This window comes from Rattus norvegicus, chromosome 17 (assembly GCF_021556685.1).
Source record: "Rattus norvegicus strain SHRSP/BbbUtx chromosome 17, alternate assembly SHRSP_T2T, whole genome shotgun sequence".
Lineage (NCBI taxonomy): Eukaryota > Metazoa > Chordata > Mammalia > Rodentia > Muridae > Rattus > Rattus norvegicus.
In genome coordinates this window covers 40,409,426-40,437,127 of record NC_141550.1, presented here as the reverse complement: position 1 = coordinate 40,437,127, position 27,702 = coordinate 40,409,426, and the positions used below count along the sequence as shown (strand labels likewise).

The 27,702-nt window shown below is 42.8% G+C and overlaps 1 protein-coding gene across 3 annotated transcripts; it reads right to left on the bottom strand.

The window, feature by feature from the left end:
- Positions 1-2,027: 2,027 nt before the first annotated feature.
- Gmnn (geminin, DNA replication inhibitor) lies at positions 2,028-10,271 on the bottom strand. Of its 3 annotated transcripts, none has more exon segments than NM_001439929.1 (7): positions 2,028-2,394; positions 3,521-3,631; positions 3,827-3,909; positions 6,284-6,419; positions 7,097-7,255; positions 8,749-8,806; positions 10,146-10,271. In NM_001439929.1, coding segments are annotated over 5 exon segments (540 nt in total). In that variant the 5' UTR covers positions 7,145-7,255; positions 8,749-8,806; positions 10,146-10,271; the 3' UTR covers positions 2,028-2,232.
- Between the last annotated feature and the right edge of the window lie 17,431 nt (positions 10,272-27,702).

Here is a 27,702-nt window from a genome sequence, read left to right as displayed (position 1 = left end):
ACTCATTTCGTTATCGATGACCAGTGAATTTTTTTTGTTTAATTTTTTTTAAAGATTTATTTATTTATTATATATAAGTACACACTGTAGCTGTCTTCAGATACACCAGAAGAGGGCATCGGATCTCTTTACAGATGGTTGTGAGCCACCATGTGGTTGCTGGGAATTGAACTCATAACCTCTGGAAGAGCAGTCGGGTGCTCTTAACCGCTGAGCCATCTCTCCAGCCCCTTGTTTAATTTTTTATTGGATATATTCCTTTACTTACATTTCAAATGTTATTCCCCTTCCCAGTTTCCTGTCCATAAGCTCCCAGCCCACCACCACACACACACACACACACCAGTGCATTCTTAAAAGCTGGCCATAGCTGTCTGGGAACACTTGGATGTCTCTTTCTCAGTTTAAGAGGGGCCTTATCACTTCAAGGGCATTAATTTTCTGCCTCCTTCAAAGACAGGAGACATCTGCGTCAGAGAGTAGTGCTGGCTATCCAATGAGGAAGTACTAAACTCAGTGCCAGGGGCTAAAGCAGAGGCAAGAACGGGCTACCTTCTATCTTGGTGCCAGGGCTCTCTTCACTCCCATGAATTTTCCTGACCTCTACACATCCAAGGGCACATGCAGGTGACCCATACACAAATGACAAAAAAAAAAAAAAAAAATTTCCTCTTGCTTGTATGTATGTTTGTGCATGATAGCCTGGTGGCTTTGGAAGACAGTAGATCCCTGGAACTAGAGTTATAGGCATTTATGAGCCACTAGGTGGATGCTGGGAACTGAATCCAGGTCCTCTACAAGAGTAGCAAGTGTTCTTAACCACAGGATAATATCTCTAGCTTAAAAAAAGTTTTCAAAAATGTTTCTACTGTTACAAACTGTTGCAGAGTCAACAAGCTCACCTGGTTTCTCTAGTGTCAGCCAGCAGGCATCCCATCACCATAACCACTGTGCAACATGTCCATTCCTCTGTTGCTAGGCTGTAGCTTGCACACCATCCTGAGGCTCCTTCAGGCTGCCTCCACCTCAACCCTGCAGTGCTAGCTAGGTATCCTTCCCATGAATCACATGTGATAAGTGGAGTTTTGGGTTCACTGGGTGACATACTGCTACAAGCCCAACAGGGTTGATTCAAACTGCATGAATGGATGAGCATGCTGCCTCATTGTTTCCACAGGTGGTGATAGATCAGTGCTTTGTGTGTGCAAGCGATCGGCTGCGTCACCCCCCAGGCCAATAAGTTTCTGTTTTTAAGCACTTACTTCATACACAGTGGTCTTGTTTCTTCACTGTAATACTAAGACAAGCTTTACCTCATTATTAGAGGTAGGAAAATTAAAATTCCATAAGGAAACATACCTAAAATAATCCTTTAAAGGTTAATATCAGGGCTGGTAACATTGCTCAATAGGTAGACTCTTGCTGCCAAGCTGGCAACCTTCTCTGGGGACCAGAAGGTGGAAGAACGGACTCCCACACATTGTCCTCTGACCTCCACATTCACACACACACAGGTAAATTGGGATAAGAAAGGGAAAGGTGGACAGTGCTCTGTCGTCAACTCCCATAAACATCCCTCCACGCACATCAGAGCATATCTTGCCCCTACTGCTGCACGCTGTCCTAACAGTGTCTTCTTTTCTTCGTCTACTCCTCTGAGTCACACAACTGTGTCTATTTCCAGACTTTCAGTTCCCTGGTGTTTCTCACTGTGCTGCTACCGCTCATCATTGTGTTTCTGAAAACTATCCCTATCACCCACTAACTAATCATTTGAACATTCAAAACTATGATCACGTCAGTTAGGCAAGCCTCAACATGGCTAAAGTTTTAGAAAAGCAGATGCTTCACATTACTGAGTAAGAATTTGTAAGCATGAAAATCAAGTTCTCACAGAGATCCTGAGGTTAGATCAACAGATACTCAGCCATCTGAGCCCAGACAAGAGTAGTAAATTCATTTCCCATTTCTATGACATCAAAACAATAAAATACTATAGAAACAAATGTACTTAATTCTCCAAGACATAAATGTTCAATAGGAAGTTGAAGTTTATTTAATATACACAATTCACATCTGACACTGACAAAAATGAAAATGTTATTTACATAAAACAGGTTAAAAATACATACTATCTGTTTTTAATGTATTAGTAACCCCAGGACTCCTGGATTCCAGCACTTGCACCATGTAGTTAATTTACCAAGAGCTATACCAAAGGGCAGTCACATCTCATGTACACGCCGTGCCATCGGAAGAGGAAGACACAGTCTCTTCAGCACATGTCCCAGTGTCTGAGTCTTCCGGTTCAGAATACTCAACAGTTTCTTTTTCAGAATCAAATTCTTGACTATCCGGTGATTCAAAGTTATCCAGAGGTTCATTACTCAGCCTCTTTTAAGGAATAAACCAGTAATTTATTGTCAGTACCTCAAAATTGAAATCTACTACTAATCATTATGCTGATATAGCAGCCAATGTCATTCACTTACAGTACAAAGTCCATACAGTGCTCTATCATTTGCTAAATGCACTGACTGAGCTCCTCCTCCCAAAACACAACGTAAAATGGTACTTCTCTGGGAACCCACAGAACTGTGTGTTCTTAATTCCATTACTAGCTGGGGAACCATAGTTTTAAAGTCACAGAGAGGGCTAGTTCAGTACTTCAAAGACTACCATGGTGGACCGGAGAGGTGACTCGATGGAGAGAGCATCCAGTGTTCCACCAGAGGACCAGAGTGTTCCCACGCCAGGTGTCTGTAAGTCGGCTTCAGGCTAGACTATCTACACACACTTACACATAATTAAAAACGGTTAAAAACGGGCTGGAGAGATGGCTCAGTGGTTAAGGGCACTGACTGCTCGTCCAGAGGTCCTGAGTTCAAATCCCAGCAACCACATGGTGGCTCACAACCATCTGTAATGGGATCCAGATCCAAAACCTTCTTCTGGTGTGTCTGAAGACAGCTACAGTGAACATATGTGCATAAAATAAATAAATCTTAAAAAAAAAAAAAAAAAACGGTTAAAAACAAACACTGTCATGATTCTAAAATATTAGGGAAGCAATTTAATGTGAGAAGGTTTGACTTGAAAAGCTTTATTCCCATTAATAAGATGGATTTGCTTTGCACATTCAACAAAGACTTAAAATGTGAATCAAGCCAAGCCTGGTAAAGTCACAGAAATGAGGCTGATTCTGAGACACATATTAGCTACTTCCCAAATTTAAAGTCAGATAAAACCACAAAGCCTACTTATTTTATAAATGATAGCTGATATCAAGCTTATTAAAAAAAAAAACTAAAAATATGTCAATTGTGCAGTAGAGTCTTTTCACTCTTTTTCAGACATGGGCATTTCGCTCCCAGTTTATAGGAAAGGAAAATGAAACCCTGACATGATAAATAACCGCTCTAACCAAACCTTAGTGGCACTGGGAATCACATCGCAGGGCTGAACACTCGCTGATCACAACTCGGCCACTGACCAAAGCCATGAATGTAGGAGAGCCTACCTCGATTACTTCTGCCATGTACTGTACGTGCTCAGCCACTTCTGCCAGGTCTTTATTCTCCTTTCTCAGGCGGGCAATCTCACTGTCCTTCTGCTCAATTTCTTTATGAAGCTGCATAAGAATAGAGTTTAGTATTCCACTGAACTGCTCTGACCTCGAGCACCCTCCCATGCAGTAGCACAGCAGGACTCATTTTACCCACATAGCCACACTTCCTTAGACCAACAGTCAGCTACTCTACCTAGCCTTCCTACACTGATGAGAAAGACCACCACCAGAACCTTCAGTGGTATAAATGATGCTTACTTTCTCGTTCTCCGTAAGTGCTTCATAGAGAGCTTTCCTCCGTTGTTCTGCCACTTCTTTCCAATACTGAGAAGATGGGTTTTCTGGGGGGGGGGGGGGGGGGTGTCAGTTTATATAAAAACAAAAACAACCTTACTGCTATAAAAAACAAAACAAACAAAAACAAAAATCCACCCAGTAATTTATTCCTATTGAAAAATCGCAATCTAATTTTCTTACAACGTATCAAAGCTTCCGATCCGTAAACTGCAACAGAAGGAAGGAAGTACGGATTATTTAGTGTATTACCTACATTGCTTGGTTTTACAAGATTTGTTTTGTGCTTTTGCATTTTTATTTAACTTTTATGGGGGCTCTGTCATCTCTGAGCTACTCAGTCCAAATATATTTGAAAAGTCTAGACTAGTTAATATGCATATAGTTCTTAATTTTGAATTTGTTTCAAGCTCAACATCTGTGGCAAGAATATTATCCTCAGTTAATCATCAGGAAGTACACAGCACTGTTACAAAAAAACTGAATACAAAATTTCATCAGTTTGATTAAGATCCCATATACCAAATTTCTGCCTTGTAAAGACTGTTTCCTCGGTTATCAGTAAGAGATCTAGGGAGTAAAGCTTGAGCTGGTTGATCTGTTCCCAGCCAATAGCAACACTACTGTGATTCTTGCCTAAATCTTCTGTAACCAACAACCACAGCTGTTGATTTTGAAATGAATTCTCCCTATTCAGTTTTCTCTTATATCATTACAGATTCAATGTTCCTTCCCATTCAATGTACTAAGAGTAATTCTGCTTGTCTCTCTGTCTGTACTTTGAGACATATATCCCAGGCTGGCCTTGAACTTCGTAAAGAGCTGAGCATGGCTGTGAAGTGACTCTTACTTTCACCTTGGAAGGACATGTATTACAAGTGTGTGACTCACTGCTCATTTTGATGGTGAAGTTTTCACATATTTAATCAACGTGAATCTCTTCAAATAGTCTGTTTCTTAAGCAGACCCACCATTTTACCCTATTTTCTGATATAAGAAACTTAGGGATCAGCCACTTCCTCAAGAGCAGCAGTGCAGAACAGTGTTTAAAAACCAAGGACTGGCTCTCTGGTGTGTTTCTTGCTTTCAATTATTTATTGACACTCTTCTCCCAACTCCAACGCAACAGAGTTCATCCTTCCCTTCTCCAGTCCACACTTGGCTTTTCCATTCACCCTACAATGAACCTGCCTCCCAACAATTACTTATTCGCACCAATCTAAAACATACACAAGGTTTTTCTTAACAAGATACACCAATGCACTACCAACAGATTCAACAAAACTCAGGCATTCTGCGCAAGTCTTTTCATTCTACTGATACATCTCACCGAAATCCTAAAGTTAGATATATTCTGGTACTTTCAGCACTAGAACAGTACATGATCATCGATAACTGTATGAGCCCTGTTTTTGCTATGAATTGGAGCTAACCCTTGATTGATGTTAATCTATCCAGGTACAAACATTCAAGAGGCCTGTTTCTTATGCTGTCCCACAACAAAGCTACCGTGGATCTATCCAGTTGCCCAACTGTTCCTAATCTTGCCCAATTGAAGTACTTTCTGCTTCTAAACTTCCTTACAACATCCCAAGCAACTCAGATCAAACCTACCTGTTCCTGTAACCTTGGGCGAGCCTATGCTTAAATTTCTCATGACCTCTGATCACTACAGAGAAAGTGTCTCACCAATGAGCTAGGTGTGGCAGCTCAAGATTGTTGCTGAGGCAAGACTGCGTTCAAGGCCAAAATGGGACTGACTACACAGTCTGCACTGCAGTGTGTCTCACATAAAAAAAGTCCAACCCACAATGTTTCTAAAACATCAGTTTCCTCTTCTGATTTCTACTCCTCCATTAAAAACTACCACTTATTAAAAGTGTTTCGGCTAGTAGTGGTGGCACTTGCCACTGATCCCAGCACTCAGGGAGCAGAGGCAGGCGGATCTCTCATTTGGAGGCCAGCCTTTTTCTCAGAGTGAGTTCCAGGATAGCCAGGACTACACAGAAAAACCCTGTCTCAAGAAAAATATTTTTAAAAAAAAGGAAGGAAAAGAAAAGTGTTATTTCTCATTTACCTTCACCCCCTTTCCCCAGTAATGTTCCCATTGGTCCCATTACTTCGTGTCTTCTTGGAATATTCAAATCCATTATCCACTAACACTTTTCTGAAAAGCCCATTTCTGGGTTTGTAAGATCCCAATACAATTTACTGAGATGCCAATCCGGTCACTAACCTGTTCTTTAATATTTCACCCACACTGGGGTCTTGCCAAACAAATGGTTCCATGTGTCCAAATTTAGAGTATTTCCATATTCACAACACAAAATTTTAAACTATCAAACAGTAACCCCACCATGTACTGTATATCCTCATCATAATTCAACCTCTCAAAACAAGGCTGGGCTCCTTTTTGCATACCTTTAGTCATAAGATCACATGCTTCCTGGGTGAGGTCTCCAACACTGTTATTTTCATTGGCTTCAGGACCACAGCTTGAAATCTTAGATGTTAACTGGTCATCCCAAAGTTTCCTTTTGGACAAGCCTTTTGGCAACTGTGATAAAAACATATATTTACTTAGATGTGATGAACAAGAAAGCTACATTATTTAATTATGTAATTAAGAATCTTTTTTTTTAAGTTATACAATTCAAAACTACCAAAATAGGGCTGGTGAGTTAGCTCATCAGGTAATGGCACTTGCCACCGAGACTGACAACCTGCATTTTGATACAGACCCACACAGTGAAAGAAGCAGAGTCCCAAAAGTTCCTCTGGCTCAGTGTGAACAGTGGCCCTTATGTGCTTTCAAGTCCATGTATACCCTACACACCCACATAGGTACCTGCAGATACAAAACAGTTGCAGCTATGTTTTTACATCTCTGAGTTTATCTGCATGTAGTTCCTGGCCAGAAAAGGGTGTCCCATCCCTTTAAGGAAGAGTCACAGGCAACTGTGAGTTGCCCACGTGGGTCCTGGGAACTGAACTCAGGTCCGCTGGAAGAGCGGTGTGCTCCCAGAGGTACCTCATAAATGTAATTTTTAAAAAAAAAAAAAAAATCAGAATGTACAATATTATTTTAGGAATTTTATTTGCAAAAACTATTTTGGTTAGGATTGACCTATAACTTAGCTACAATAAATTAAAGATTAGTTTTTAAGAAAGTCTGCAAAATGTCTCATGCTGATTGACCAGCCCCGCCCACCCTTCCTAGTCCTGTACACATACCTCATTTTCTCTGCCAACAAGAGACCCAGCTGCAGAAGGCTGGATCATCTTCAGCGTTCTCCTTGGGACAGGACTACTCTAAAAGTCAAGATGATTCATGATCTTGGTTACTGCTGAATGGTTACTTTCAGAGTTTCTATATACTTTGACTTAGTCTTACTATAATTTCAGAGAGAAAAAAAAAATCACTAAGAACACAAGATTTGGCCTGCCATATATATATAAAATCTTACAATACTGTATCCAGACAAGATATTGGCTTAATCAACCAGCAGATTTATCTCCCAAGATTATAATAAAGTTTGAAGAAATCCTTAAGAATGGATCCTACCATCCAAACCAGATACACACATAGAACTTTTCTCATTCTGATACATATTCTTACTGTAATCACAGTCAACTTATCTTAGTTAAAACACACGTAACATACTTTCTATGGTGGCATTGACAGTTCAAACACTATATAAGTTCACAGTAAAAGAAAAAAGACTAGAAAAGATCTTTTTAAAAAAAAAAAAAAAGGCTAGAGAGGTGGCTCAGAGGTTAAGAGCACTGACTGCTCTTCCAGAGGTCCTGAGTTCAAATCCCAGCAACCACATGGTGGCTCACAACCATCTGTAATGAGATCCGGGGCCCTCTTCTGGTGTGTCTGAAGACAGCTATAGTGTACTTATATATAATAAATAAATCTAAAAAACAAAACAAAATAAAAACTAAGCCATACTTGGTGGCACACCTTTAATCCCGGCACTTGGAAGGCAGAGGTAGACAATTTCAATTTCTATGAATTTCAGGATAGCCAAGGCTCTTAGTAAGACCTTGCCTTAAAACAAGCCCTTCCAAAACAGCCCTCTAAAATGCCCAAGCTATTGTTTTAGAACAAAATGTTGCCTTCTTTATAATATGTAACTAGCCCCTGTATAGTTCCTGACTTGAAAGTTCTATTTAGAAAAAAAAATGTCATTAGTTATACTGCGACCATGGGATAGCAAACACTGGTAAATACTCAAACAAGGCTAGCAAGAACATGACACCACGGCAGCGTGAGAAAGTTACTGTACTTCACATGACAAAGTTCACCTTTCCCACGGTAAAGTTTCTACTGTTGATTATTGTCTCACTATTTAACTGAGGGACAAATGCCAGCTACCACGAGAACAAATATTATAACAACATTTCAGATATAATGCAGATTACAGATTAATCAAATCTCCAAACACGAGAAAATAAGACCAAATGTTTGATGTTGATAATGGTCAGAGAAGCCACCTAAGCTGCTGTCATGCTCACATTCGAGGTTTTCATGCAATAGAATGTAAGCTTTCTAAAAGACAGCCCACCGAATGTATACTGTTAGATTCTTTTCTCTAAACAGAGTGCATTAGAATAGCAGACTCCAAGTTTCACTCATGTATTTAAATCTTAACCTTTTTAGAAAACAATCTGATATTCTACAAACCCTCTTCTCAAAAATATATGTAAGAGTACACTCAGTTTTCCATAATGAATCCTGAATTTAAGCTTACTCTGGCGCTTGAGGAAATAATTTTAGCCCAGGGGTTTAGGACCTGGGCAATGCAACAAAACTTCACTTCTTAATTAAAAAAACAAACAAATGAATTCAAGCGCATTTAAGTGGCTCCATTACATACCTTCACGTTCTCTTGGGCTCCTTCCTGTTTCTGCTTCATACTGAGATTCATTTCTCAGCTGGCAAAACACACAAAAAAAGGTGATTTAAATATGATTTCATTATGTCTGAAGGTGGGATCTGGATTTTTTTTTAAAAAAATCATTTATACTACAAAAAAACTTACTACTTTTTGGTAGAACCACTATCTGTTACAATGGCATGGTGTCCTGTACAAACTACAGAGCTCTCTAAAAGACCTGAGAAAGGAGTACTAGGGAAAACACTTTGGCACATGCAGATCCACCCTAAAGAACAGCTTGCACATGACTGCAACCCTGGAACTGGTGGAGATAGCAACCTATGCTACATGGCCAAGATCCTGTCTCCCAAAAAAAAAAAAAAACAAAAACAAAAACAAAAACAAACAAAAAAATCAAGATCTTTTGGCTCCAACCAAGATGTAATTCAGTGAGTACAGTGCATCACTGGCACGCACAAAGGCTCAACTCCGTTCCTAAAACTGCCAAACCAGACCTAGCGGCACAAGTCCATAATAACAGCAGCAGGGAAGCAGAAGAAACAGAATTCAAGGTTATCCTCAGCTATGTAGCAAACTTAAAACCAAGCTCTATTTAAAAGGAGGCTGGAGGAAAACGGTGCTTAAACTGTACCCTCTGCCTCTTACTTATTTGATGTAATTAATAATTTACATTGTGTCTTAGCACTCACACATGTATGCAAATATAAAAAACTTAACAGCCCAGGCAGTGTGGTTTCTATTTCCTATTCTATTTCACGCTGATAAAACCTGATCACAAACTTATTCGTAGGAACCTAGATGTGTTTCCTCTTTTCTTTTGAAACGGCTAAGTAAGCAAAGCTAATCTTGAATCCCTTTATCTCCTGACTCAACCCCTGGGTGCAGGAGATTGAGCACTACCACCAGACCCAAGACTTGGATAATGCAGGCAGTGAATAGTGAGTCATAACCATTGGATGGCAGACGCAGGACTTACTGGCCTTGTCCCAGGAGCAGCGTTTGCTGCTGTCGGTGAGCTGGCCGTAAGATCTATAACCAATTCAATCCCAGCCAAGCCATCCGCGGCTGCTAAACCACCTCCAGCCACGCCCAACGCGGCGCGCGCCAGCCAATAGAAAGAGCGAACACTAGAGCGCGCCAAAACCGACCCCACCAATGGCGCAGCCCCTCATCTCAGCTCGCCCAGCTTTGCCTGGCTGTAGGGCCGAGACTCGGATCCCTTCAAGTTCCCAGTCCCCAGACTTGGGTCCCTTCATATCCTCGCCTCCACCGGCCGGTTCTCCGTGGCTGAGAAGCAGGCCTGGCTTCGGGCCAACCCGGCTATGCCGATACCGGAGTTGCACTCGCCCGCCGACCCCCCGCGTCCTCGGACTCACAGATAGCAGTGCTCCGTTCCCAGCGAGCGTGAGAGCCGTACAAGCCCCTGGCACCACACCGGACCCAACCGCGCCAAAACGACCCGAACCTGCAGACTAACCCGCCGCCCCGGTCGCTGACGCACTGAGAGGCGGAGCCTCGGCATTCAGCCAATCGCCTCTCGCCGCCGCCCACCGCGCCGGTGGCTTCTGTGCGCCTGCGCAGTCGGCAACGGTGCGTGTATCTGAAAGAGGTCACTAGGGCTCCTCTTGACTTACAGGCGTGTGCCCTCTGACCTTACCTTCTGACCCTCTGCTTCCGGCTCAAAGGTTCCGTATTATGCCGACAAAGACAAAGGAGATCTACTCCCACTAGCGACAAACACGAGAATATACATATATTTTTCCTAAGGTATTTTATATTTGTGTATGTTTTTAGTATACATACATGCAAGCATGCATTCCTAGACCCACGTACAGGTTCACACGCATTAAAGGAAGTAAATAGACGAAACGTGATGATTAGAACAGAAAGTCATACTGTGTCAGTACTAGAAACAGCAAGGGCCCGTTCAAGCTAACAACAACAACAAAAAAGTTAAAGCTAAGGAAATTTTAACTCTATACTAGACAGATGAATTTTACTGTATTTGAACTATACATCAACTGACTGGCAAGACGCTCGTTGGTTAAGAGTACTTGTTCTTACACAGGACCTGAGTTTGGTTCCAGCACCCACATGGTGGCTCACGACCATCAATAACCCTAGTTCCAAGGGATCTGAGGCCCTCCGTGGTAAATAAGCATCACACAGAAACACACTCACAGGCAAAAACTTTGAAAAACCTATATACCTCAATAAATCTAGAAAACAAAGAAGGGTTGCAACACAGGAAGAATCCAGAGAGGATTTCCGATTTCCTGGATGGGAGATAGATAGATAGATAGATAGATAGATAGATAGATAGATAGATAGATAGATAGATAGATAGCTCGATCCCAAGTTTAAAGCCAGCCAGGTTTCACAGACAGAATGTGGAAAGAGAGAGGGCTGCTAACACCAAGGCCTGCCTTATCAGTCAATAACAACTTAAAAGGAAACAGAACTTGGGCTGAGGGAGCCTCAATGGCATAAAGGCTGAGAAAAGTAAATGTATGTGTTACCTTACTCGTGACAAATACCTGACCAATGCAACTTAAGGAAGGGTTTGTCAGAGCTCACAATTTAAGGGTACAGTCCTCAGAGTGAGAAGGCATGGCAGTAAGAGTGTGTGGGAAGCAGCAGGCCCCATACATGCAGGCCAAGTATTCATACACATCCAAAATGTTTCATACATGCTGTTCCAGTTAGCCCGCACTAAATCCTGCTCAATGGAAAGACGTTGTATCATTTCATAGGCAAAGAACCTGGGTTCTATGGTCTGGCCAGTTACCATTGCTGTCACCTCTCAGCCTGGAGTCCCCTGGCAAGTTCCAGGGGAACTGCACATGTGTTCTGCCTTGGAGTACTGGTGACTTCTCCACTCCCTCATGCTCTCTAGTGAGACCTGGACTTTAGGTCTGGGTGAGGAAGAAATTTCTTTGTGGGGAAGTTGAGATTCATTGGTCTCCCTACTCAAATGTTTGTGGTTTATTTTGTTGGTTCGTTTCTCAGACAGGGTTTCACTGTGTAGCCTTGTCTGTCTAGAACTCACACTGTAGAACAGGCTGGCCTTGAACTCATGGAGATCTTCTTTCTTCTGCAAACCGAGTGCTGGGATTGTAGCTGTGCACCACCACCACACTGAGGCTGTCACTGAAAGTTTTAAAAGAATTTTCTTTTCCTAAAGAATGCAATATGACTAGCAAGCACAACGCCCTGGGTTCGGTCCCCAGCTCCAAAAAAAAAAAAAAAAAAAAAAAAAAAAAGAATGCAATGATGTGAAACGGGGTGATAGGTCACACCTGTAATCCTAACACTAGGGAGGCTGAGGCAGGAGGATCTTGAGTTTGAAGTTATCCTGAGCTATGTAGGGAGACTCTATTTCAAAATGACAGAGAGAGAGAGAGGGAGAGGGAGAGGGAGACGCAAAGTGGACTAAGGAGATGGCTAAGCAGATCGGATGCTTATGGCAGAGACTGACCATGTGAGTCATCTCCAGTACCCACATGGTAGGAGAGCACTGGCTCTTGGAAGTTGTGTTCTGAGTTCTGACCTACACACACACATACACACACACACACACACACACACACACACACACACCAAATAAATGCAATGTAAAGAATAGAAAAAGAAAAGTGACATAAGGAACAGAGGCCACCCTTTCCACCTAAAGATGAGATCCAGATCTTGGAGAAACTGCATACTCTATGGGACTCTACCTATGGAACTTTCCGTACGTATATATTCTCTAGAACTTGACAATAACCTTTCAGAGTGCCAGAGGAAGCTCTTCATGGGGAGGATCTCATGAGAAGCATTCTACTACAAACTTGCCCAGCGGTGGGGAGTTGCTGACTACTGCCAGCTATATAACTGAATATATATAATATATATAGTATATATATATTCCTTGTGCTCCACCCTGACAGAAATCCTGGTGGACAAGAACTTCTGAGTTCCCAGCTCTAGCAGCTTGTTTCCGACAGCAGCAAGCTATACCCTGTATGTAAAGTTGGAGTCCCTGCACAAACGTTAGTATCCAGAGCCTTAACCCTACAGGCACTAGGAAGCTCTCAGCGGTGACTGGCATTGACAGCTTCCCGTTAACCTCATGTTTGGGGAATCTTTAGTCCTCAACAGTAGCCAGCATTAACATGTTAGGCCGGGATCTGAAGCAGGAGAATCACCGCAACTTCAAGTCCTGCCTGTGCACATAAAAAGTTTCAGGCCAGAACTGATCTCAGAAACAAGCAAACAAGTCAGACAGGGCAGCTCAGGCCTGTAATCCCAGAACTCAAGAGACAGAGACGGGAGAATCATTACAAATTTAAGGCCAGCATTGGCTACATGATGAGTTACAAACAAGCCTAAGCTACAGGGGAAAACCTGCCTCAAACAACAAAATAACAAAAAAATGACCTACATACCCAAGCATGTTAATGCACACCTTTAATCTCAGCACACAGAAGCAGAGACAGAAGGATCCCTGTGAGGTCCAGGCCTGCCTGGTCTACATACTTCTAGGAAAGCCAGGGCTATGTAGAAAGACCCTGTCTCTCAAATACACCAAACAGGTTGAGGTGTCAAGGCTGTTGTGGGCTGTGAAGAGTGTCGTGCTGCTGTCTCCAGGCTTCAGTGGAGTGTTTAGAGTCCTGGTAGAAGAGCACTGGCTGTGTGGGTGATAGTCCTTTTGCTACAGCTGGCCAGGGTAGCTGGAGATATCAGTAGCTGTCAATTAGCTTTGTCCACCCACATTTTTGTTTATTTACAAAAACATGAACATGAGGAATGTGTACAGTAGGAACTTAAGGAGATATCATGACCACTAATGGTGGTTTTTAACAGATTTGGTGATACAGATTTGGTATGGGTGAGTTACTAGAACTCCAGGCAAGTGTCCTCCCAGTGAGCTGCATGGCCAGCCCGCTGGTGTTTGTGTGTCCCTTATGATCTTCCTACTCAGCTCCCTGAGTGCTACCATTACAGATAGGCATCACCACCTTCCCTAAGCCCAGGGAGAGGCAAGTATTTGTCTTCTGTTTCAACTGCGGAAGCCTGGTGCATTTCAGAAGTTGAGTAGAAGCAGGAGGACAATGTCATCTGCGCCTGTAGTGTCTCCCCTGCGCCCTCTATTGGTAAGATGCAGCACTTGCAGCAAAGGGGAAAAGTACTGAGCCATTTCCCCCTTTAAAAATGTATTAGCACACTGTGTGTGTGTGTGTGTGTGTAAATTTACTAACTTCTGTATGTAAATGGGAGAGTCAGAGGCCAACCCATAGGAGCCTGTCCCTTCCTTTTACTGGGTGGTCTCAGGAATCAAGCTCAGATGGTGAGAGACTTGGCAGTAAGGCCTGCCCAGGCCATTTTTAAAAGACCAGGCCAAATAAGGACTTTATAGCTTAGAGACAACAGATAGATCATTTACCAGAGATGTAACTGTTCCCAGGGTTTAGATTTTCCCCCTTTCCTTTTCAATGAGATAAGGCCCTCAAGTTGACCTCAAACTCTCAATCCGCCAGTCTGGGCCACTGGAGTACTGGAACTATGGTCACTCTCCTGCCATCTAGCCAAGTTAAGGTCGACATTATTTAAGGTTTTTTGCACAAGTTTGTCAACCACTTCATTTCCATTTTCTCTCCAAAATGACAATGAACAAAATATATAGGTTTTTAAAGATGAAAATGGGGCCAGAGATGACTCAGGGGTTAAGAAGACTTCCAGAGGACTTGGGTTCTATACCCAGCACCCATGGAGCAGCTCACAACTGTCCCTCCAGTTCCAGGGGAAATGCCACCCTCTCCTGGCCTTCCACAAGCACTGCGTGTACTTGGTGCACAGACATGCATGAAGGCAAATCACCCATACACATAAAATGAAAATGAATAAAATCTCAAAAAATTAAAATAAAAATGCAAACCCTTTAAACCTAGTAAATAGTATCTAACTTCACTAAAGAAAAAAATTAGGGGTTGGGCATGGTGTCACACACCTTTAATCTGAGTGTCTGGTCAGTCAGAGGTCAGCTTGTTCTGCACAGCGAAATACAGAACAGCCAGGGCTACATAGAAAGACCCTGTCTCAAAGAGCAAAGAGACAAACAAAGGCAGGTCTGGAGATGGCTCAGAGGTTAAGAGTATACTCTACCCCAGCAGATAACCTGGCTTTAATTCCCAGCTCCACACTGGTAACTCACAACTGCATGTAGCTCCAGTTCCAAGTGGTTCTGACCCCTCTAGCCTCCGAGGGCACTTGAATTTATGTGTTCTCACACACATGCACATACGTGTGATTAAAAATAAATCTTAAAATAAATCACATCATCCATCTATGATGGCCCTCATCTGTGATCCCAACACTCAGAAAGCTGAGTCAGGAGGATTGTAAGAGTTCAGACTGGCCTCCAACTCCTCCTGCTGCATGCAGCCTTCTGAATGCTGGGATGACACGCCTGACCTGCTTTTGTGGGGTTTTTGAGATGAGGTCTCACTGCAAAGCCCAGACCCGCCCTGACCTCCCTTCTTACCAACCCTTCCAGTGTGGGATTAGTTTTGTTGTGATGGCACAGTCCTAAGTTAACATATCTGTGTTGCAGGATATTTTATCACACCTCGAACCCTAAGTTTGTGTTATTTACTGGAAAAAATCTGTTTCCAGTTGTGGTGTTCTTCAGTTTTTAGCATATACCTTTAACCTGTCTGACTGGAATACAGACACACTCTTAGTACACACCTTTAATTCAAAACAATGAAGATAAAGTTAGTTTGTAGAAGAAAGCAGCCATGTTTGAAAGTGATGTCTCAATGAGTGGCAGACAAAGAGATGAATCAGGAAGATTTGAAAGAATAGGATACACCCAACTCTTCGGGAGAACAGAGAGGAAAGGGAAGCTACTTGAGGGACAGTGCAGAGAAGGAAGGAGGTCATTTTGCCAGGAGAGTTTTACAGAGCCAGGTTGAAGAGAGAACAAGCTAGACGTAGGTAAAAATAGAATGAGCGAGAGAATGAGGAGCTAGAGATTAGAACAGATCGCTAGAGTTAGTTTGAGGCCAGCAGGACAATTCAACAAGAGACCCAAAGAAGCCAAAATGAATCAGTCAGCTTAGAGGAGTTTGAGCCAGAACGGCTGAGTCATCCAGCCAGCACTCAGGACGAACTACGACTTATTCAGCACCAAGTCTCAGAGGCAGAGGACATTCTAGACCCAGACTGAATTGTATGGACCAAGCCTAGGTTTGCAAACAGAGGCAGTAAGCCTCAAAGACGACAATTATATCAGGCAACTAAAAGTTACATCTACATATCTGTAAAATGAGCAGAGAAGAGGCTGGGCCTACTCTGTTCCCGAGGTTTTCTTGCTGGTTGTGTTTTCTGGTTTTCCTGTGAGATGTGCCTGACTCACCGGATGCCCTACCACTGCTGTTGACTTAGGGGGCTGAGTTCTTAAATGTCAGATCTTCTCATTTCTGCCTTGGTCATAAACACCTGCTTTGAAGCGCAGATCTATGATTTGAATTTTATCACCAAAGAGGCTCAGCTGACTGGAGAGATGGGTCAGCAATTAAGAATGTTTACTGCTCTTTTGAGGACAGGAGTTTGATTTCCAGCACCCACATTGCACAGCTCACAGGTACATGTGACTCCAGCTCCAAGAGATCCAATTGCATCTTCTGGACTCCTCAGGCTCCTGCACACATAGACACACACGACACACACACACACATACACACACACACACACACACACACACACAAATTAAATAATAATGTGTATTTTTTAAAAAGAAGACCAGAGCCTTGTGTGTCTCAGCTAAAATGATGCCTATGTTAAATATAATCTTTGTGAGAAGATCTCAGTGTGGAAAATGTCGTGATGTTGGTTAAATTGAATGTGCAGGTCCCTGTCTATCCCACAGAAAGACACCTTTCTTTTGTTGCTTTTGTGTTTGTGATGGAGCCTAGGATGACCTTGAACTCCTGATGCTCCTGTCTCTACCACCCAAATTCTGCTTTTAAATGTGTGTTCTTTATTGTCCAGCTGGCCTTGTACTCAGGGCTGACCCTGAACTTGAGGCAGTCTTTCTACCTCAGCCTCCTGAGGCCTAGACCATACGCCAAGTAGCGCCTTTCTTTAGAATTTATTCTAAGTAGTAGGATAGCCATTTCCTTTACATTCTTTTTAGTCCCCTTAATAATAAAAATCATTATTTTATATCCAAGACATGATCCAATTTGTGCTGAAATTACAGACCACTTCTTTTCAAATTGTTTTTAAGCCATTAGTGGGAAAGTGACAAGGGACTGTTTTGGCAAGGTAAGTGCCAAGAAGGCTCACCATTCCCACAGGGCTGCCATCTGTGGAGCTGCTGCGAGTGAGAGCTCTGGAGATTCTGTGCTGCTCCTTAATCTTCTTACATAAGAATGTCACATTTCAGGGCTCATTTTCAGGTTCACCAAGGTTATTATACATACAAACAAAGATTCACTGGCTTCTGCCTAGAAATTGTGTGTATGTGTGTGTGTGTGTGTGTGCGTGTGCGTGTGTGTGTGTATGTGTGTATATGTGTGTTTATGTGCATATATGTGTGTGTATATGTGTGTGAATGTGTATGTGTGTGCATATGTGTATATACGTATGTATGTTTGTGTACGTATATGTGTGTATATGTTTGTGTACATACATGTGTGTGCATGTATGTGCTTGTATGTTTGTGTGTGTATCTGTGTGTGTGTGTGTGTGTGTTTTGCAGGTTCACATGTGTTTGCATGCATGGAGAGGACAGAGAACAACTTTGGGAATCTTTTATTTTTTTTAAAGATTTATTTATTTTTATTTATATGAGTACACTGTAGCTGTCTTCAGATACACCAGAAAAGGGCATCAGATCCCATTACAGGTGGCAATTGAAATCAGGACTTCTGGAAGAGCAGTGAGTGAGCCATCTCACTGGTGTACACTCTCCCCTGCTGAGTCATCTCTCCAGCCCTGGGAATCATTTAGAAGTCTCTTAAAGACAAGTGCAACTACTATGAAGAATTCTGACCCCACCCCCAAAACTACGTCTGATCTGAGTATTCACAGCCAATCTAAGGCAATGTCAACAATAAAGTGTAGAGCTACAACATGGGAATGATGTCAAAAGCCAAATTGTACAGGGCAAATAATTTGGTCCTCCAACAAATAAATAACAAGATAGGGGTTAAAAGGCGGGAGGAGCAGGCACAATGGCCACCACTGAGGCTGTGGTGACAGGAGATCCAAAGCATGAGGCAGCATGAACTCCATAGGTCAAAGACAATGGGGGTGGAGCAGGAGAAGAGCACAGGAAAGAGGAGGGCTGAGAAACAGAGAAAGATTGATTTATAGAGAACAATCAAGGCACACAGCGGACAGATGGAGAGCTGGCTTAGCAGGGGAGAGTGTGCACCGATCTTACAGAAGATCAAAATTCAATTCCCACACTCCATAGGTGTGTAGAGCCACTCACAACTCCAGCTCCAGGGAAGCCTCTGCCTCAGCACTCTGTAGGACCGCCCCAGTGTGCAGAAAACCACACATACAGTTTAAAATGAATCTCTTTAAAAATGAGACATATTACCAAGTACAACTTAGTAATTTAATTCACCAATTCAATTACTCGATTTGTAGACCAGGCTGGCCTGCCTGCCTTAGACTCCCTGGTGCTGTAATTGAAGGTGAGTGCCTCTACTGTCCTGCTTCCCTTAGTGTCCCTCAGGAGAAAAAAAAAAATTAAAGAACTGAAATGTTTATGATATTACAATATCAGGTATAGTAAAATTCTTAATGTAGCTCGTTGGTAGCACCCTGCCTACAAATTTCTTTTTCTGTGCTAAGGATGAGGCCCAGGGCATTGAAGTCTATTACCAAGCCTCATCATGAGCAGTATCGAAGCTTTTACATGGAAATGGTGTTTACAAGGGAAATTTTAGATCTGATGTTTGGTTTGGTTTGGGTGGGGGCAGGGGGTGTTGTTCTTGTTTTGTTTTGCTTTCCAAGACAGGGTTTCTTTGTATAGCCCTGGCTGTCCTGAAACTTACTCTGTAGACCAGGCTAGCCTCCAATTCAGAGATCCACCTGCCTCGTCCTCCTGCTGGGATTAAAGGTTTGCAGCACTATCACACCAGACTGGATCCTTTCATTGAAATAATCACTAAGGGAAGCAGGGCAGCAGAGACACTCACCTTTTTTTTTTTTTTTTTTTTTTTAAGATTTATTTATTTATTATAAGTACACTGTAGTTGTCTTCAGACACCAGAAGAGGGCATCGGATCCCATTATAGATGGTTGTGAGCCACCATGTGGTTGCTGGGAATTGAACTCAGGACCTCTGGAAGAGCAGTCAGTGCTCTTAACCACTGAGCCTGGCACTCATGTTTAAATACAGCACCAGGGAGGCAAAGGCAGGCAAATCTCTGAAATCAAAGCCAGCCTGGTCTACAGAGCAAGTTCCAGGACAGCCAAGGCTACACAGAGAAACCTATCTGGGGGAGGAGGGGGAGGGAGATGGTGAGAGAGAGAGAGAGGAATCTAAGGGAAGGATGGGATAATGTATAGAATAAAACCTGCTTTTTTAGCACAGTCATCAGTTTGTACATATAGGTTGTGTTTATAGATGGCATTATAGATTTGATATAATCTTTGAAATGATCCATGTGCTGCTTTGAATGGGAATGGCGCCCATAGGCTCAAACGTTCAAATACTTGGTCCTCGGTTGATGAAACTGTTTGGGAAGGATTAGGAGGTGTGTCACTGGGTGGGGTGGGGACGGTTCTGAGGCTTCAAGACTTGTGCAATTAATTCCTAGTTCTCCCAACAATGACTTGCTGGTCATGGAGGAAGCTCTTAGCTGTTGCTTGTCCTGCCTCCATGGACTCTAACCTCGCAAACTAAGCCAAAATCAAATACCATCTATTATAAACTGCTTTGATCAGGGTGTTTTGGCTCAGCAATAGAAAAGTTACTAAAGTAATTTGTTATAGTTGTAATTCAAAATGGAGGCAAAATGGATGGCTCATTGGATCCAAGACCTTGTCAGGCAAGCCTGATGACCTGCACTTGATTCCCAGAATGCAAAGAAAAACATCAGGTGCTGTGGCATTGCTCCCCTAATCCCAGCATTTCTACATCCAAATGGCAGAAAGAAACCAGAAAACCACTCAGAAGCACTTGGAGTAGCATCAGGACAGAGACAAGAAGAGAACCATACTTCACGAGGTGGCTGGATGGAACCTACTCCCAAAAACTGACCCCTGACTCCTACATGTGCACTGTGTTGTATACATACCCAATAATAGTAACGACAATAGAGGGAATGAAAAAAAAAAAAACCCCTCCTGAAGTGTCTCCTACAGGCTAATGTATTTAAACGTTTAATCCCCAACTGTTGGCTTAAGTGTTACAGCTCTGAGGGGGAAAATATCTTGGCAGTCAGGAGCCAAGCAATACCACAAACACACTACACAACAAACCTCACACAAGATTTACTGGGGCAAAACACAGGTGGTGGCTGCCTCTGCTCAGGAGAGAAGCAAAGTTGCAAAAAGAAAATACTGATCGGGAGGCAAGCTTTAGATAAGGTTTCTTGGGGGCAGAGCTTTCCAGTGTGGAGATTAGTAATATTTCAAGTCCAAACTTGGGCTTTTTACTTTGTAGGACTCTGTCTCAGGGGGCTGGGTTTAGCCATTATGGCCTTGGAGTATCCTGTGGACAGAGCCTGGTAGTTAGAGGTCCTCAGGGGCTGGGCCTGGACTCTTGCATGCCTCGGGGAGCTTGCTGGCTCTCATCCTACCTAATACTGTGACTTTAGTACAGTTCCTATGTTGTGGTAACACTGCCCCCCAATAAAATTGTTTTCATTGCTACTTTATAACTGTAATTTTGCTATTGTTATGAATTACAATGTAAATACCTATGTTTTCTTGATGGTCTTATGCAACCCCTGTGAAAGAGTAGTTTGATCCCCAGGAGCCGTGACCTACAGGTCGAGGACTGCTGGAGAAGGTTGTGGAACCTTTAGGAGTGGAGCCTCACTGAAGAAATTGGTTCACTGAAAATGGGCCTGGATTCTATAGTTCAACACTCCTTTTGGCCTTTGGCTTCCTGATCCACTGAGATATGAGCAGCAATGTGCTTCTGCCACCTGGGAGCCACCTACCACCATGTTTTTCACCATAGTGGATGATATCCCTCAAGCTGATAACTTTCCTCACTTCTTTATCAGGTGTTTGATCACAGCAATATGAAAGTAACAGACTAAGGGGAAATACATCCAAATATTTTCACAAAGAACTAAATTCCCTGAATTATTCTTGTTTGTTTGTTTGTTTTGTTGCAGTTAGTTTTCTGAGACAGGGCCTCTCTATGCAGCTGTCTGGCTAGTCTGGAACTCCCTATATAGACCAGGCTGTCCTCAATCATACCATGATCCTCCTGTCCCTGCCCTCTAAGCTCTAAAACCCCAATCATAAGCTAAATACTTCACTTAAACCTGGTGTTCTACAAAGAGGACCAACCGAGCAGACCTCTCTGCCAGTCCATTTCTAGCCCCCACTTGGTCTTCAGTGGAGCACTTCAGGGCTTTGTTATCCTAGCAACCACCCATCAACTAGTCATTGGTTATGTGGAAATTGTTGGCAAGCATCCTTCCATAGACATTGTGTCTGTGTGCTTTGTACCTCTCAGTTCAGCCTGGTACGTTCCCTCTCATCCATGATCCAATTATGATCATGTTTAATTTCCCTTGCTATCTGTGTTTCTCATTGCTGCAACAGAAAACCCGAACAAAGCAATGTAAGGAGGTGGGGCTCCTTTCCCTTTTTAGTTGTGAGGCATGCAGCCCTTCAAGGCAGGGAAGGACCATGGCGGGAGCAGGAAATAGCTGGTCACGTGTGCTCACATCCAGGAAGCAGACTGCAGTGAATGCCTGTGTTCAGCTTGCATTTCTTCCATGTTGCTGCCTCTACAGTGGCTCTCCCCACATCTATTAACCAGATCTGGACAATCCCTCATAGACCAGTTTCCAGAGTGCCAATAAATACCTTCAAGTTGACAATCAGTATCAACTACAAGAATATTCAACACTCTGGGGTTACCAAGCACAGCAGTCTCCTAATGCCTGCACTCCACACATTCTTTTCTCTTACAATGAATTAAAAGCAAAGGCAACCTCACGTTTATTACAATGCCCAGGACTCATATTTGTCTGAAGATAGGAAGCATGCTTTTTGCATGTGTAAAAACTGCTTCCTGTTTTGACGCTTTGGCTCTTGGTTTTAATATATTTCAGTATAAATACTCTAGAGTGAACTCTCCAACTGAATACATAGAGAGGCAACTTGATCCAATACAGGGCTCTGAAACATCAAAATCTGCCCCCTAAACCAGCAAAGGCACGACGAGTATGGTAGCTCATGTCTCTAATCCCAGAACTGGGCAGGCTGAGACAGAAGGATTACTACCAGTTCCAGGCTAACCTTGGCTACAAAGTAAAACCCTTTCTCAAAAACAAAGGAAAGAAGGAAAATGGAAGATGGAAGGAAAGAACAAGAAGAGAGGAGAAAGGGAAGGAAGCTATAAACGCTGAACACAGCGGCATATACCTGTAATCACAGCACTTGGGAAATGCAGACAAGGCAATCGAGGGCCCCAGGCTAGCCTTGGCTCCAGGACTCAAGGACTACCTGGTTTCAAGTAACCCAACGGAAGATGAAGCAAAGTTTAGAGTGGGTGAGACAGCTCTGTGGGGAAAGGCATTATCTCCCAAGCCAGGATACCTGAGTCTGATCCCCAGAACTCATATAAAGGTTGAAAAGAACCAACATCACGACATTGTCCTCCATGCACGTACCATGGTGTGCATGTGCATACACACAGCACACACATACACACAATAATTAATTTTTAAGAAATAGGCACTTCTCAGAAAAAAAAAAATCTAGAAGTGGTCCTTAACCATGTAGAATCACAATCACCTTTGCTCAGTCAGAAATATGCAAATTTGGAAAGCCATCACCAAGCTGATTGAGAGATTTGTCACAAGTTACAGAGAGGCAGTCCCTTCAACATGATGCAGGCCCCGTAGGGCAAGAGGAACTCCTGACAATACCCATGTACCTTTTTTAGTTGTCCAACAGAGACAAAGAAGAGAGAGCTCTGGAGACTGGAGTGGTTAGAGCACATAGAGGAGAAAGCAACTGAAGAGTCGGATTGGGAGAGGTTTTAGAGAAAAAGGTCAAAAACAGAATTCTATCATGGGGAGGGCTAGGGGTCTTGCATGAGATATGCCCATGTGGTGGGTACCCAGGAGGGTGTAGACAGCTCCAGGAGCTATCGAAACCAAGAGGACACTTATCAAGTGGACCAGGAGAGATGAATGGCTAGAGCAGGCGGAGGGATGAATTGGCAACATAGCCATGAAAACATGAAAAAGATGTCTTAGTCAGGGCTTCCATTGCTGTGAAGAGACACCATGACCAAGGCAACTTGTATAAAGGGCAACATTCAATTGGGGCTGGCTTACAGGTTCAGAGGTTCAAGACAGGAAGCATGGCAACATCCAGGCAGACGTGGGGCTGGAGGAGCTGAGAGTTCTGCGTGTTGTTCCAAAGTCAAACAGGAGATTAGATTAGCTCCCACATGGCTAGGAGGAGGGTCTCAAAGCCTAGACAGTGACACACTTCCTCCAGCAACCTACTCCAACACTCCAACAAGGTCACACTGGTGTGTTTATAAAAAGAGAGGAAGGGCATGTTCTACGGAGGTGTAGTCAGGTATGGGGGAAGGAGGTGCCTCAGTGGGCAAATATATGAACCTATGGGGCCTATTCCTATTCAAACCACCACAGAGACAGATTCTAGAATCTGGAGTCATATTGTAAGCACCAGAAGCGTGTGTGGGAAAGTGATCCGCACCAAGGAGAGCAAAAAATCAGCAGTTTGGTTCAGTAGGAGAAACCAAGCTCCTTGGAAGGGGTCTTATATATGTTCCTCCTGGGTTTCAGCACCAGATGAATCCAAAGGCTACACAGTAAAGAAACAGAGATAGCTGCTCTGTGGGTGAAAAGGGGGGAAATGATTTCAAACTGCTAAGGCTGTCTGTCAGGGGAAGCAGAAAGAAATACTAGGGGCTGGGGGTGGGGTCTTCAGGGTTATAGGGAATGGGTACCTGGAAGAAGGGAGCTGGGTGAAGTGGAGGTGGGGCTTTGAAGTGTTTACAGTGCTTGTGAGTAGGAACTGAGAGGACCGGAGGTTCGGATAGGCACCGCAGGCATATGTTGATGGAACAGTCATATGCTACTTTTATAGAAATAAAGAGAACCACTCCTTTTGGAAGTGGCAACTGGCTTCCCTAGTCTCTAAGGGAGGGAATACTGGTGTCTATCTAAATGCCAGAATTTGGGGAAAGGAGTTTCTTGGGCCTTGACTGGTGGGTTTATAAAAAGATGAAGAGGGGAGATTATATTCTATGGAGGTGTGGTGAGGTGTGGGGGAAGGGGGTTCCTCGGAGGGCCCATGCTGAGTTAATCCTTCCCCTGAGGGACTAGTTACAGGAAGGTATAGTATAGAATAATTTATTCAGGGCTTGGGGAGGGGAGTTAAGAGAGTAGTAGAGGCAGAGAAAGGCAGAAAGAGAGAGGAGTAGAGGAGTAGAGAAGGGGTAAGGGAATGACGGGGGAACAGAAGAGCAAGAGAGGAGAAAGAGACAAGAGAGCAAGAGAGTGAGGAGGGGGTTCCTTTAATAGTGAGTCAGACAAACCTGGCTGTTGCCAGGTAACTGTGGGGCGGAGCTTAGACAGAATGCTAACACTGACAGTGTTAATTGTTTTGTTGGTAGTTGTGATGGTTTGCATATGCTTGACCCAAGGAGTGGCACTATTAGAAGATGTGGCCTAGTTGGAAGAAGTGTGCCATTGTGGGGGTGGGCTTGGAGACCCTCCTCCTAGCTGCCTGAGGATTCTTAGTCTGTTTCTGACTTCCATGCCTGCCTGGATGCTGCCATGCTTCCGCCTTGATGATAATGGACTGAACCTCTGAACCTATAAGCCAGCCCCAATTAAATGTTGTTCCTTATAAAACTTACATTGTTCGCGGTGTCTGTTCACAGACCCTAAGACAGTAGTATTGTTGTCAAGACAGGGTCTCATACCTTAATGCAGGCTCAGATCACATACTAGACAGCCCATGCTACCCTCAAGCTCCTGCCTTAGCTGCCTCAATACTTGGATTATGGACATAAACCACCATACCTGGTTTATTATAGTATTATAGTATTATCTGTAATAGTTAAATAATGAAACAACCTAGTGATACATGCATAAGAGATAGATTAAATAAATTATGCTATGTCTGTACAATGAAATATTACAGAGTCATAAAAAAAGAATCGAGATATCTGAGGTAGAGAAAACCCTAAGATATTAAATGGAAAAAGTAGAATAAGAACAAGATGTAATAGTGCACCCCTATAATCCCAGAAGTGGGGAGATAGAAGAGGCAGGAAGATAGGGAGTCTAAGGTCACCTTCAGCTATATAAAAGTTTGAGACCAGCTTAGGCTACAAGAAACCCTGTCTTTAAAAACAAAGATGGTGTGTGTTTATCATATGATTTCTTTTGTGTGGTTCCTAGATTTTTACATAAATACAGGAAATCATGAAAGTATGCATCATGTGAAAGTGGAAGCAAAACTGTTCAGAGGAACAAAAAGGACTAATTTGGGGAAGAGGGCTTTGGGGTACGTTCAGGCTCATTCCACACACGTGTGAAAACATTCTGAGGTAACAGCACCATGCACAAGCAACATACACAACAAGGAAAAGTTTCAACAGCAAAACGAGAGAAATCAGTCTTCGTTTTGTTAAAATAGTAATATATATATGTATATATAATTAAAACCACCTTAATAGGCTTAGTAGATATTGAGAATGATGAGGGATTGTTTTGGGGAGGGGGAGGGGGTTATGAGAAACCTGACGACCTGAGTTCCAGCCCCAGAAGCAGTTTAAAGGTGAAGAGAAAAGCTAACCTATGACCTCCTCGTGCACATATGCCTCCCCCCAGTAATAATAAATAAGTCTTCTTAAGAAGCCTAGTCAGAAAACAATGGAACTCGGACTGGTATCTTGAGGGTTGGGAGCAGATTGATTTGAGAGGGTTCTGTAAAAGCAGAAGTGAGAATTCTGAGAGTGTAATTAACAAACAGTAGGGCCAGCAAGATGGCTCAGCTGGTAAAGGCACTCACTGCCAGGCCTGATCACTTGGGGACAATCCCTGGGATCCACAGGGTAGAAGGAAAGAATTGATTCTTGAAGTATATAATCCTGCCCCACCTCATACACACAAACAAAATCAATAAAAATGCAATACCTGTCTTTGTTTTTGTTTTTTAGATTTATGTATTTACCTTATTATGTGAGTAAACTGTTGTTCTCTTCAGACAGACCAGAAGAGAGCACTGGATCCCATTATGGTTGTGAGCCACCATGTGGTTCCTGGGAATTGAACTCAGGACCTCTGGAAGAACAGTCAGTGCTCTTAACCACTGAGCCATCTCTCCAGCCTGCAATACCAGTTTTAAAGTTTCTGTCACTGATAGATTATACTATAGTGTGTTGATGCATTTATGAAGAAATGTAACAATATTTTTCCAAAAGAAAATGAGAAAAGAAATTCCCACTGACTTCCTAAGTTGTTATACCAAACTCCAAGCTGTAAAGAGCAAACCCACTGAGTTCTTCAAATAGCATGTCATGTCTGGATTCAGTTTCAAAAATTTTCCCCATCATCAGTGGATAGAAAGAGAGCTCAGCAGATAAGAACTCACACTGCTCCTTCACAGCGTCTCAGTTCCCAGCACCCACATCAGGTGGCTCACAACCACTGTAACTCTATTTCAGGAGATCTGCTGTGTCTTCTGGATTCAGTATATATCTGCGCGCACACACGCGCAGAAACAAACACATATATACATGTTTTGGGTTTTTGGGGTTTTTTTTTGTATTTTCAAAGCCTCTTTTTTGTTGTCTTGAGACTGGCCTCATTATGTATCCCTAACTGACTTGCTATGTAGACCAGACTGGCCTGACACTAACACATAATTGCCTGCATCCTGAGCACTGGGATTAAAGGAGTGCACTACCATGTCTGTTAAAAATAAATAAATAAAATCTTTACAAACTGATCATAAATTTATTCACAATAATTTAATAACCCCAATCACAATAATTCCCCCCACTTCTTGCTAGGTAACAATGCTATCTAAATTAAAAGCAGGTCTTGAATTTGATAGACTCATTCATTTAACCTTCTGCATTCAGTTTATCTCATCTGTTGACTAAACTTAACTTCTGTTCGTAGCTATACAATATTCTTTCAAAAATTGTTTTCTGCAGTACCTCACAAGTTCAGACTAGTCTTGAATTTCTTCTGCAGCCCATTTTGGTTTTCACCTCAGTATCCTTCTGCTTCTGCCTCTTAAGTGCCAGGAGTTCAGACATGCACCACCACAACCAGCTCTCTCTCTTTAAAAGTTTAATGACAAAGATGAATGCATTTCATTCTGTCTCCCTAAACATGGACTATATTAAAGCAAACAGAATGACCAGATTGGAAGGGGTAGAGGGAGGCCACCTAGGCTTCTTGTCTACCTCCATACAGATTAAGGCTCCTGTAGTATTTTTGTCTTTGCTTGAGAAGATAACTTCTCAAATATAAATTCAAATATTTAATATGAAGTGTTTCACTTTCTCCTTATTCATAAAGCAAGACAATTCTTAGTAAAATCCACATGCCACGTGTTGGGGCTATGAGCTGCGCAGACAGCTCTGCCGGCCTCCGTAGGATGGCTGAGCATCACCTCCCTGAGGAAATGGGAAATTTACTTTGGTTCCTGTTGACACAGCTGTGATGGTTAACTTTA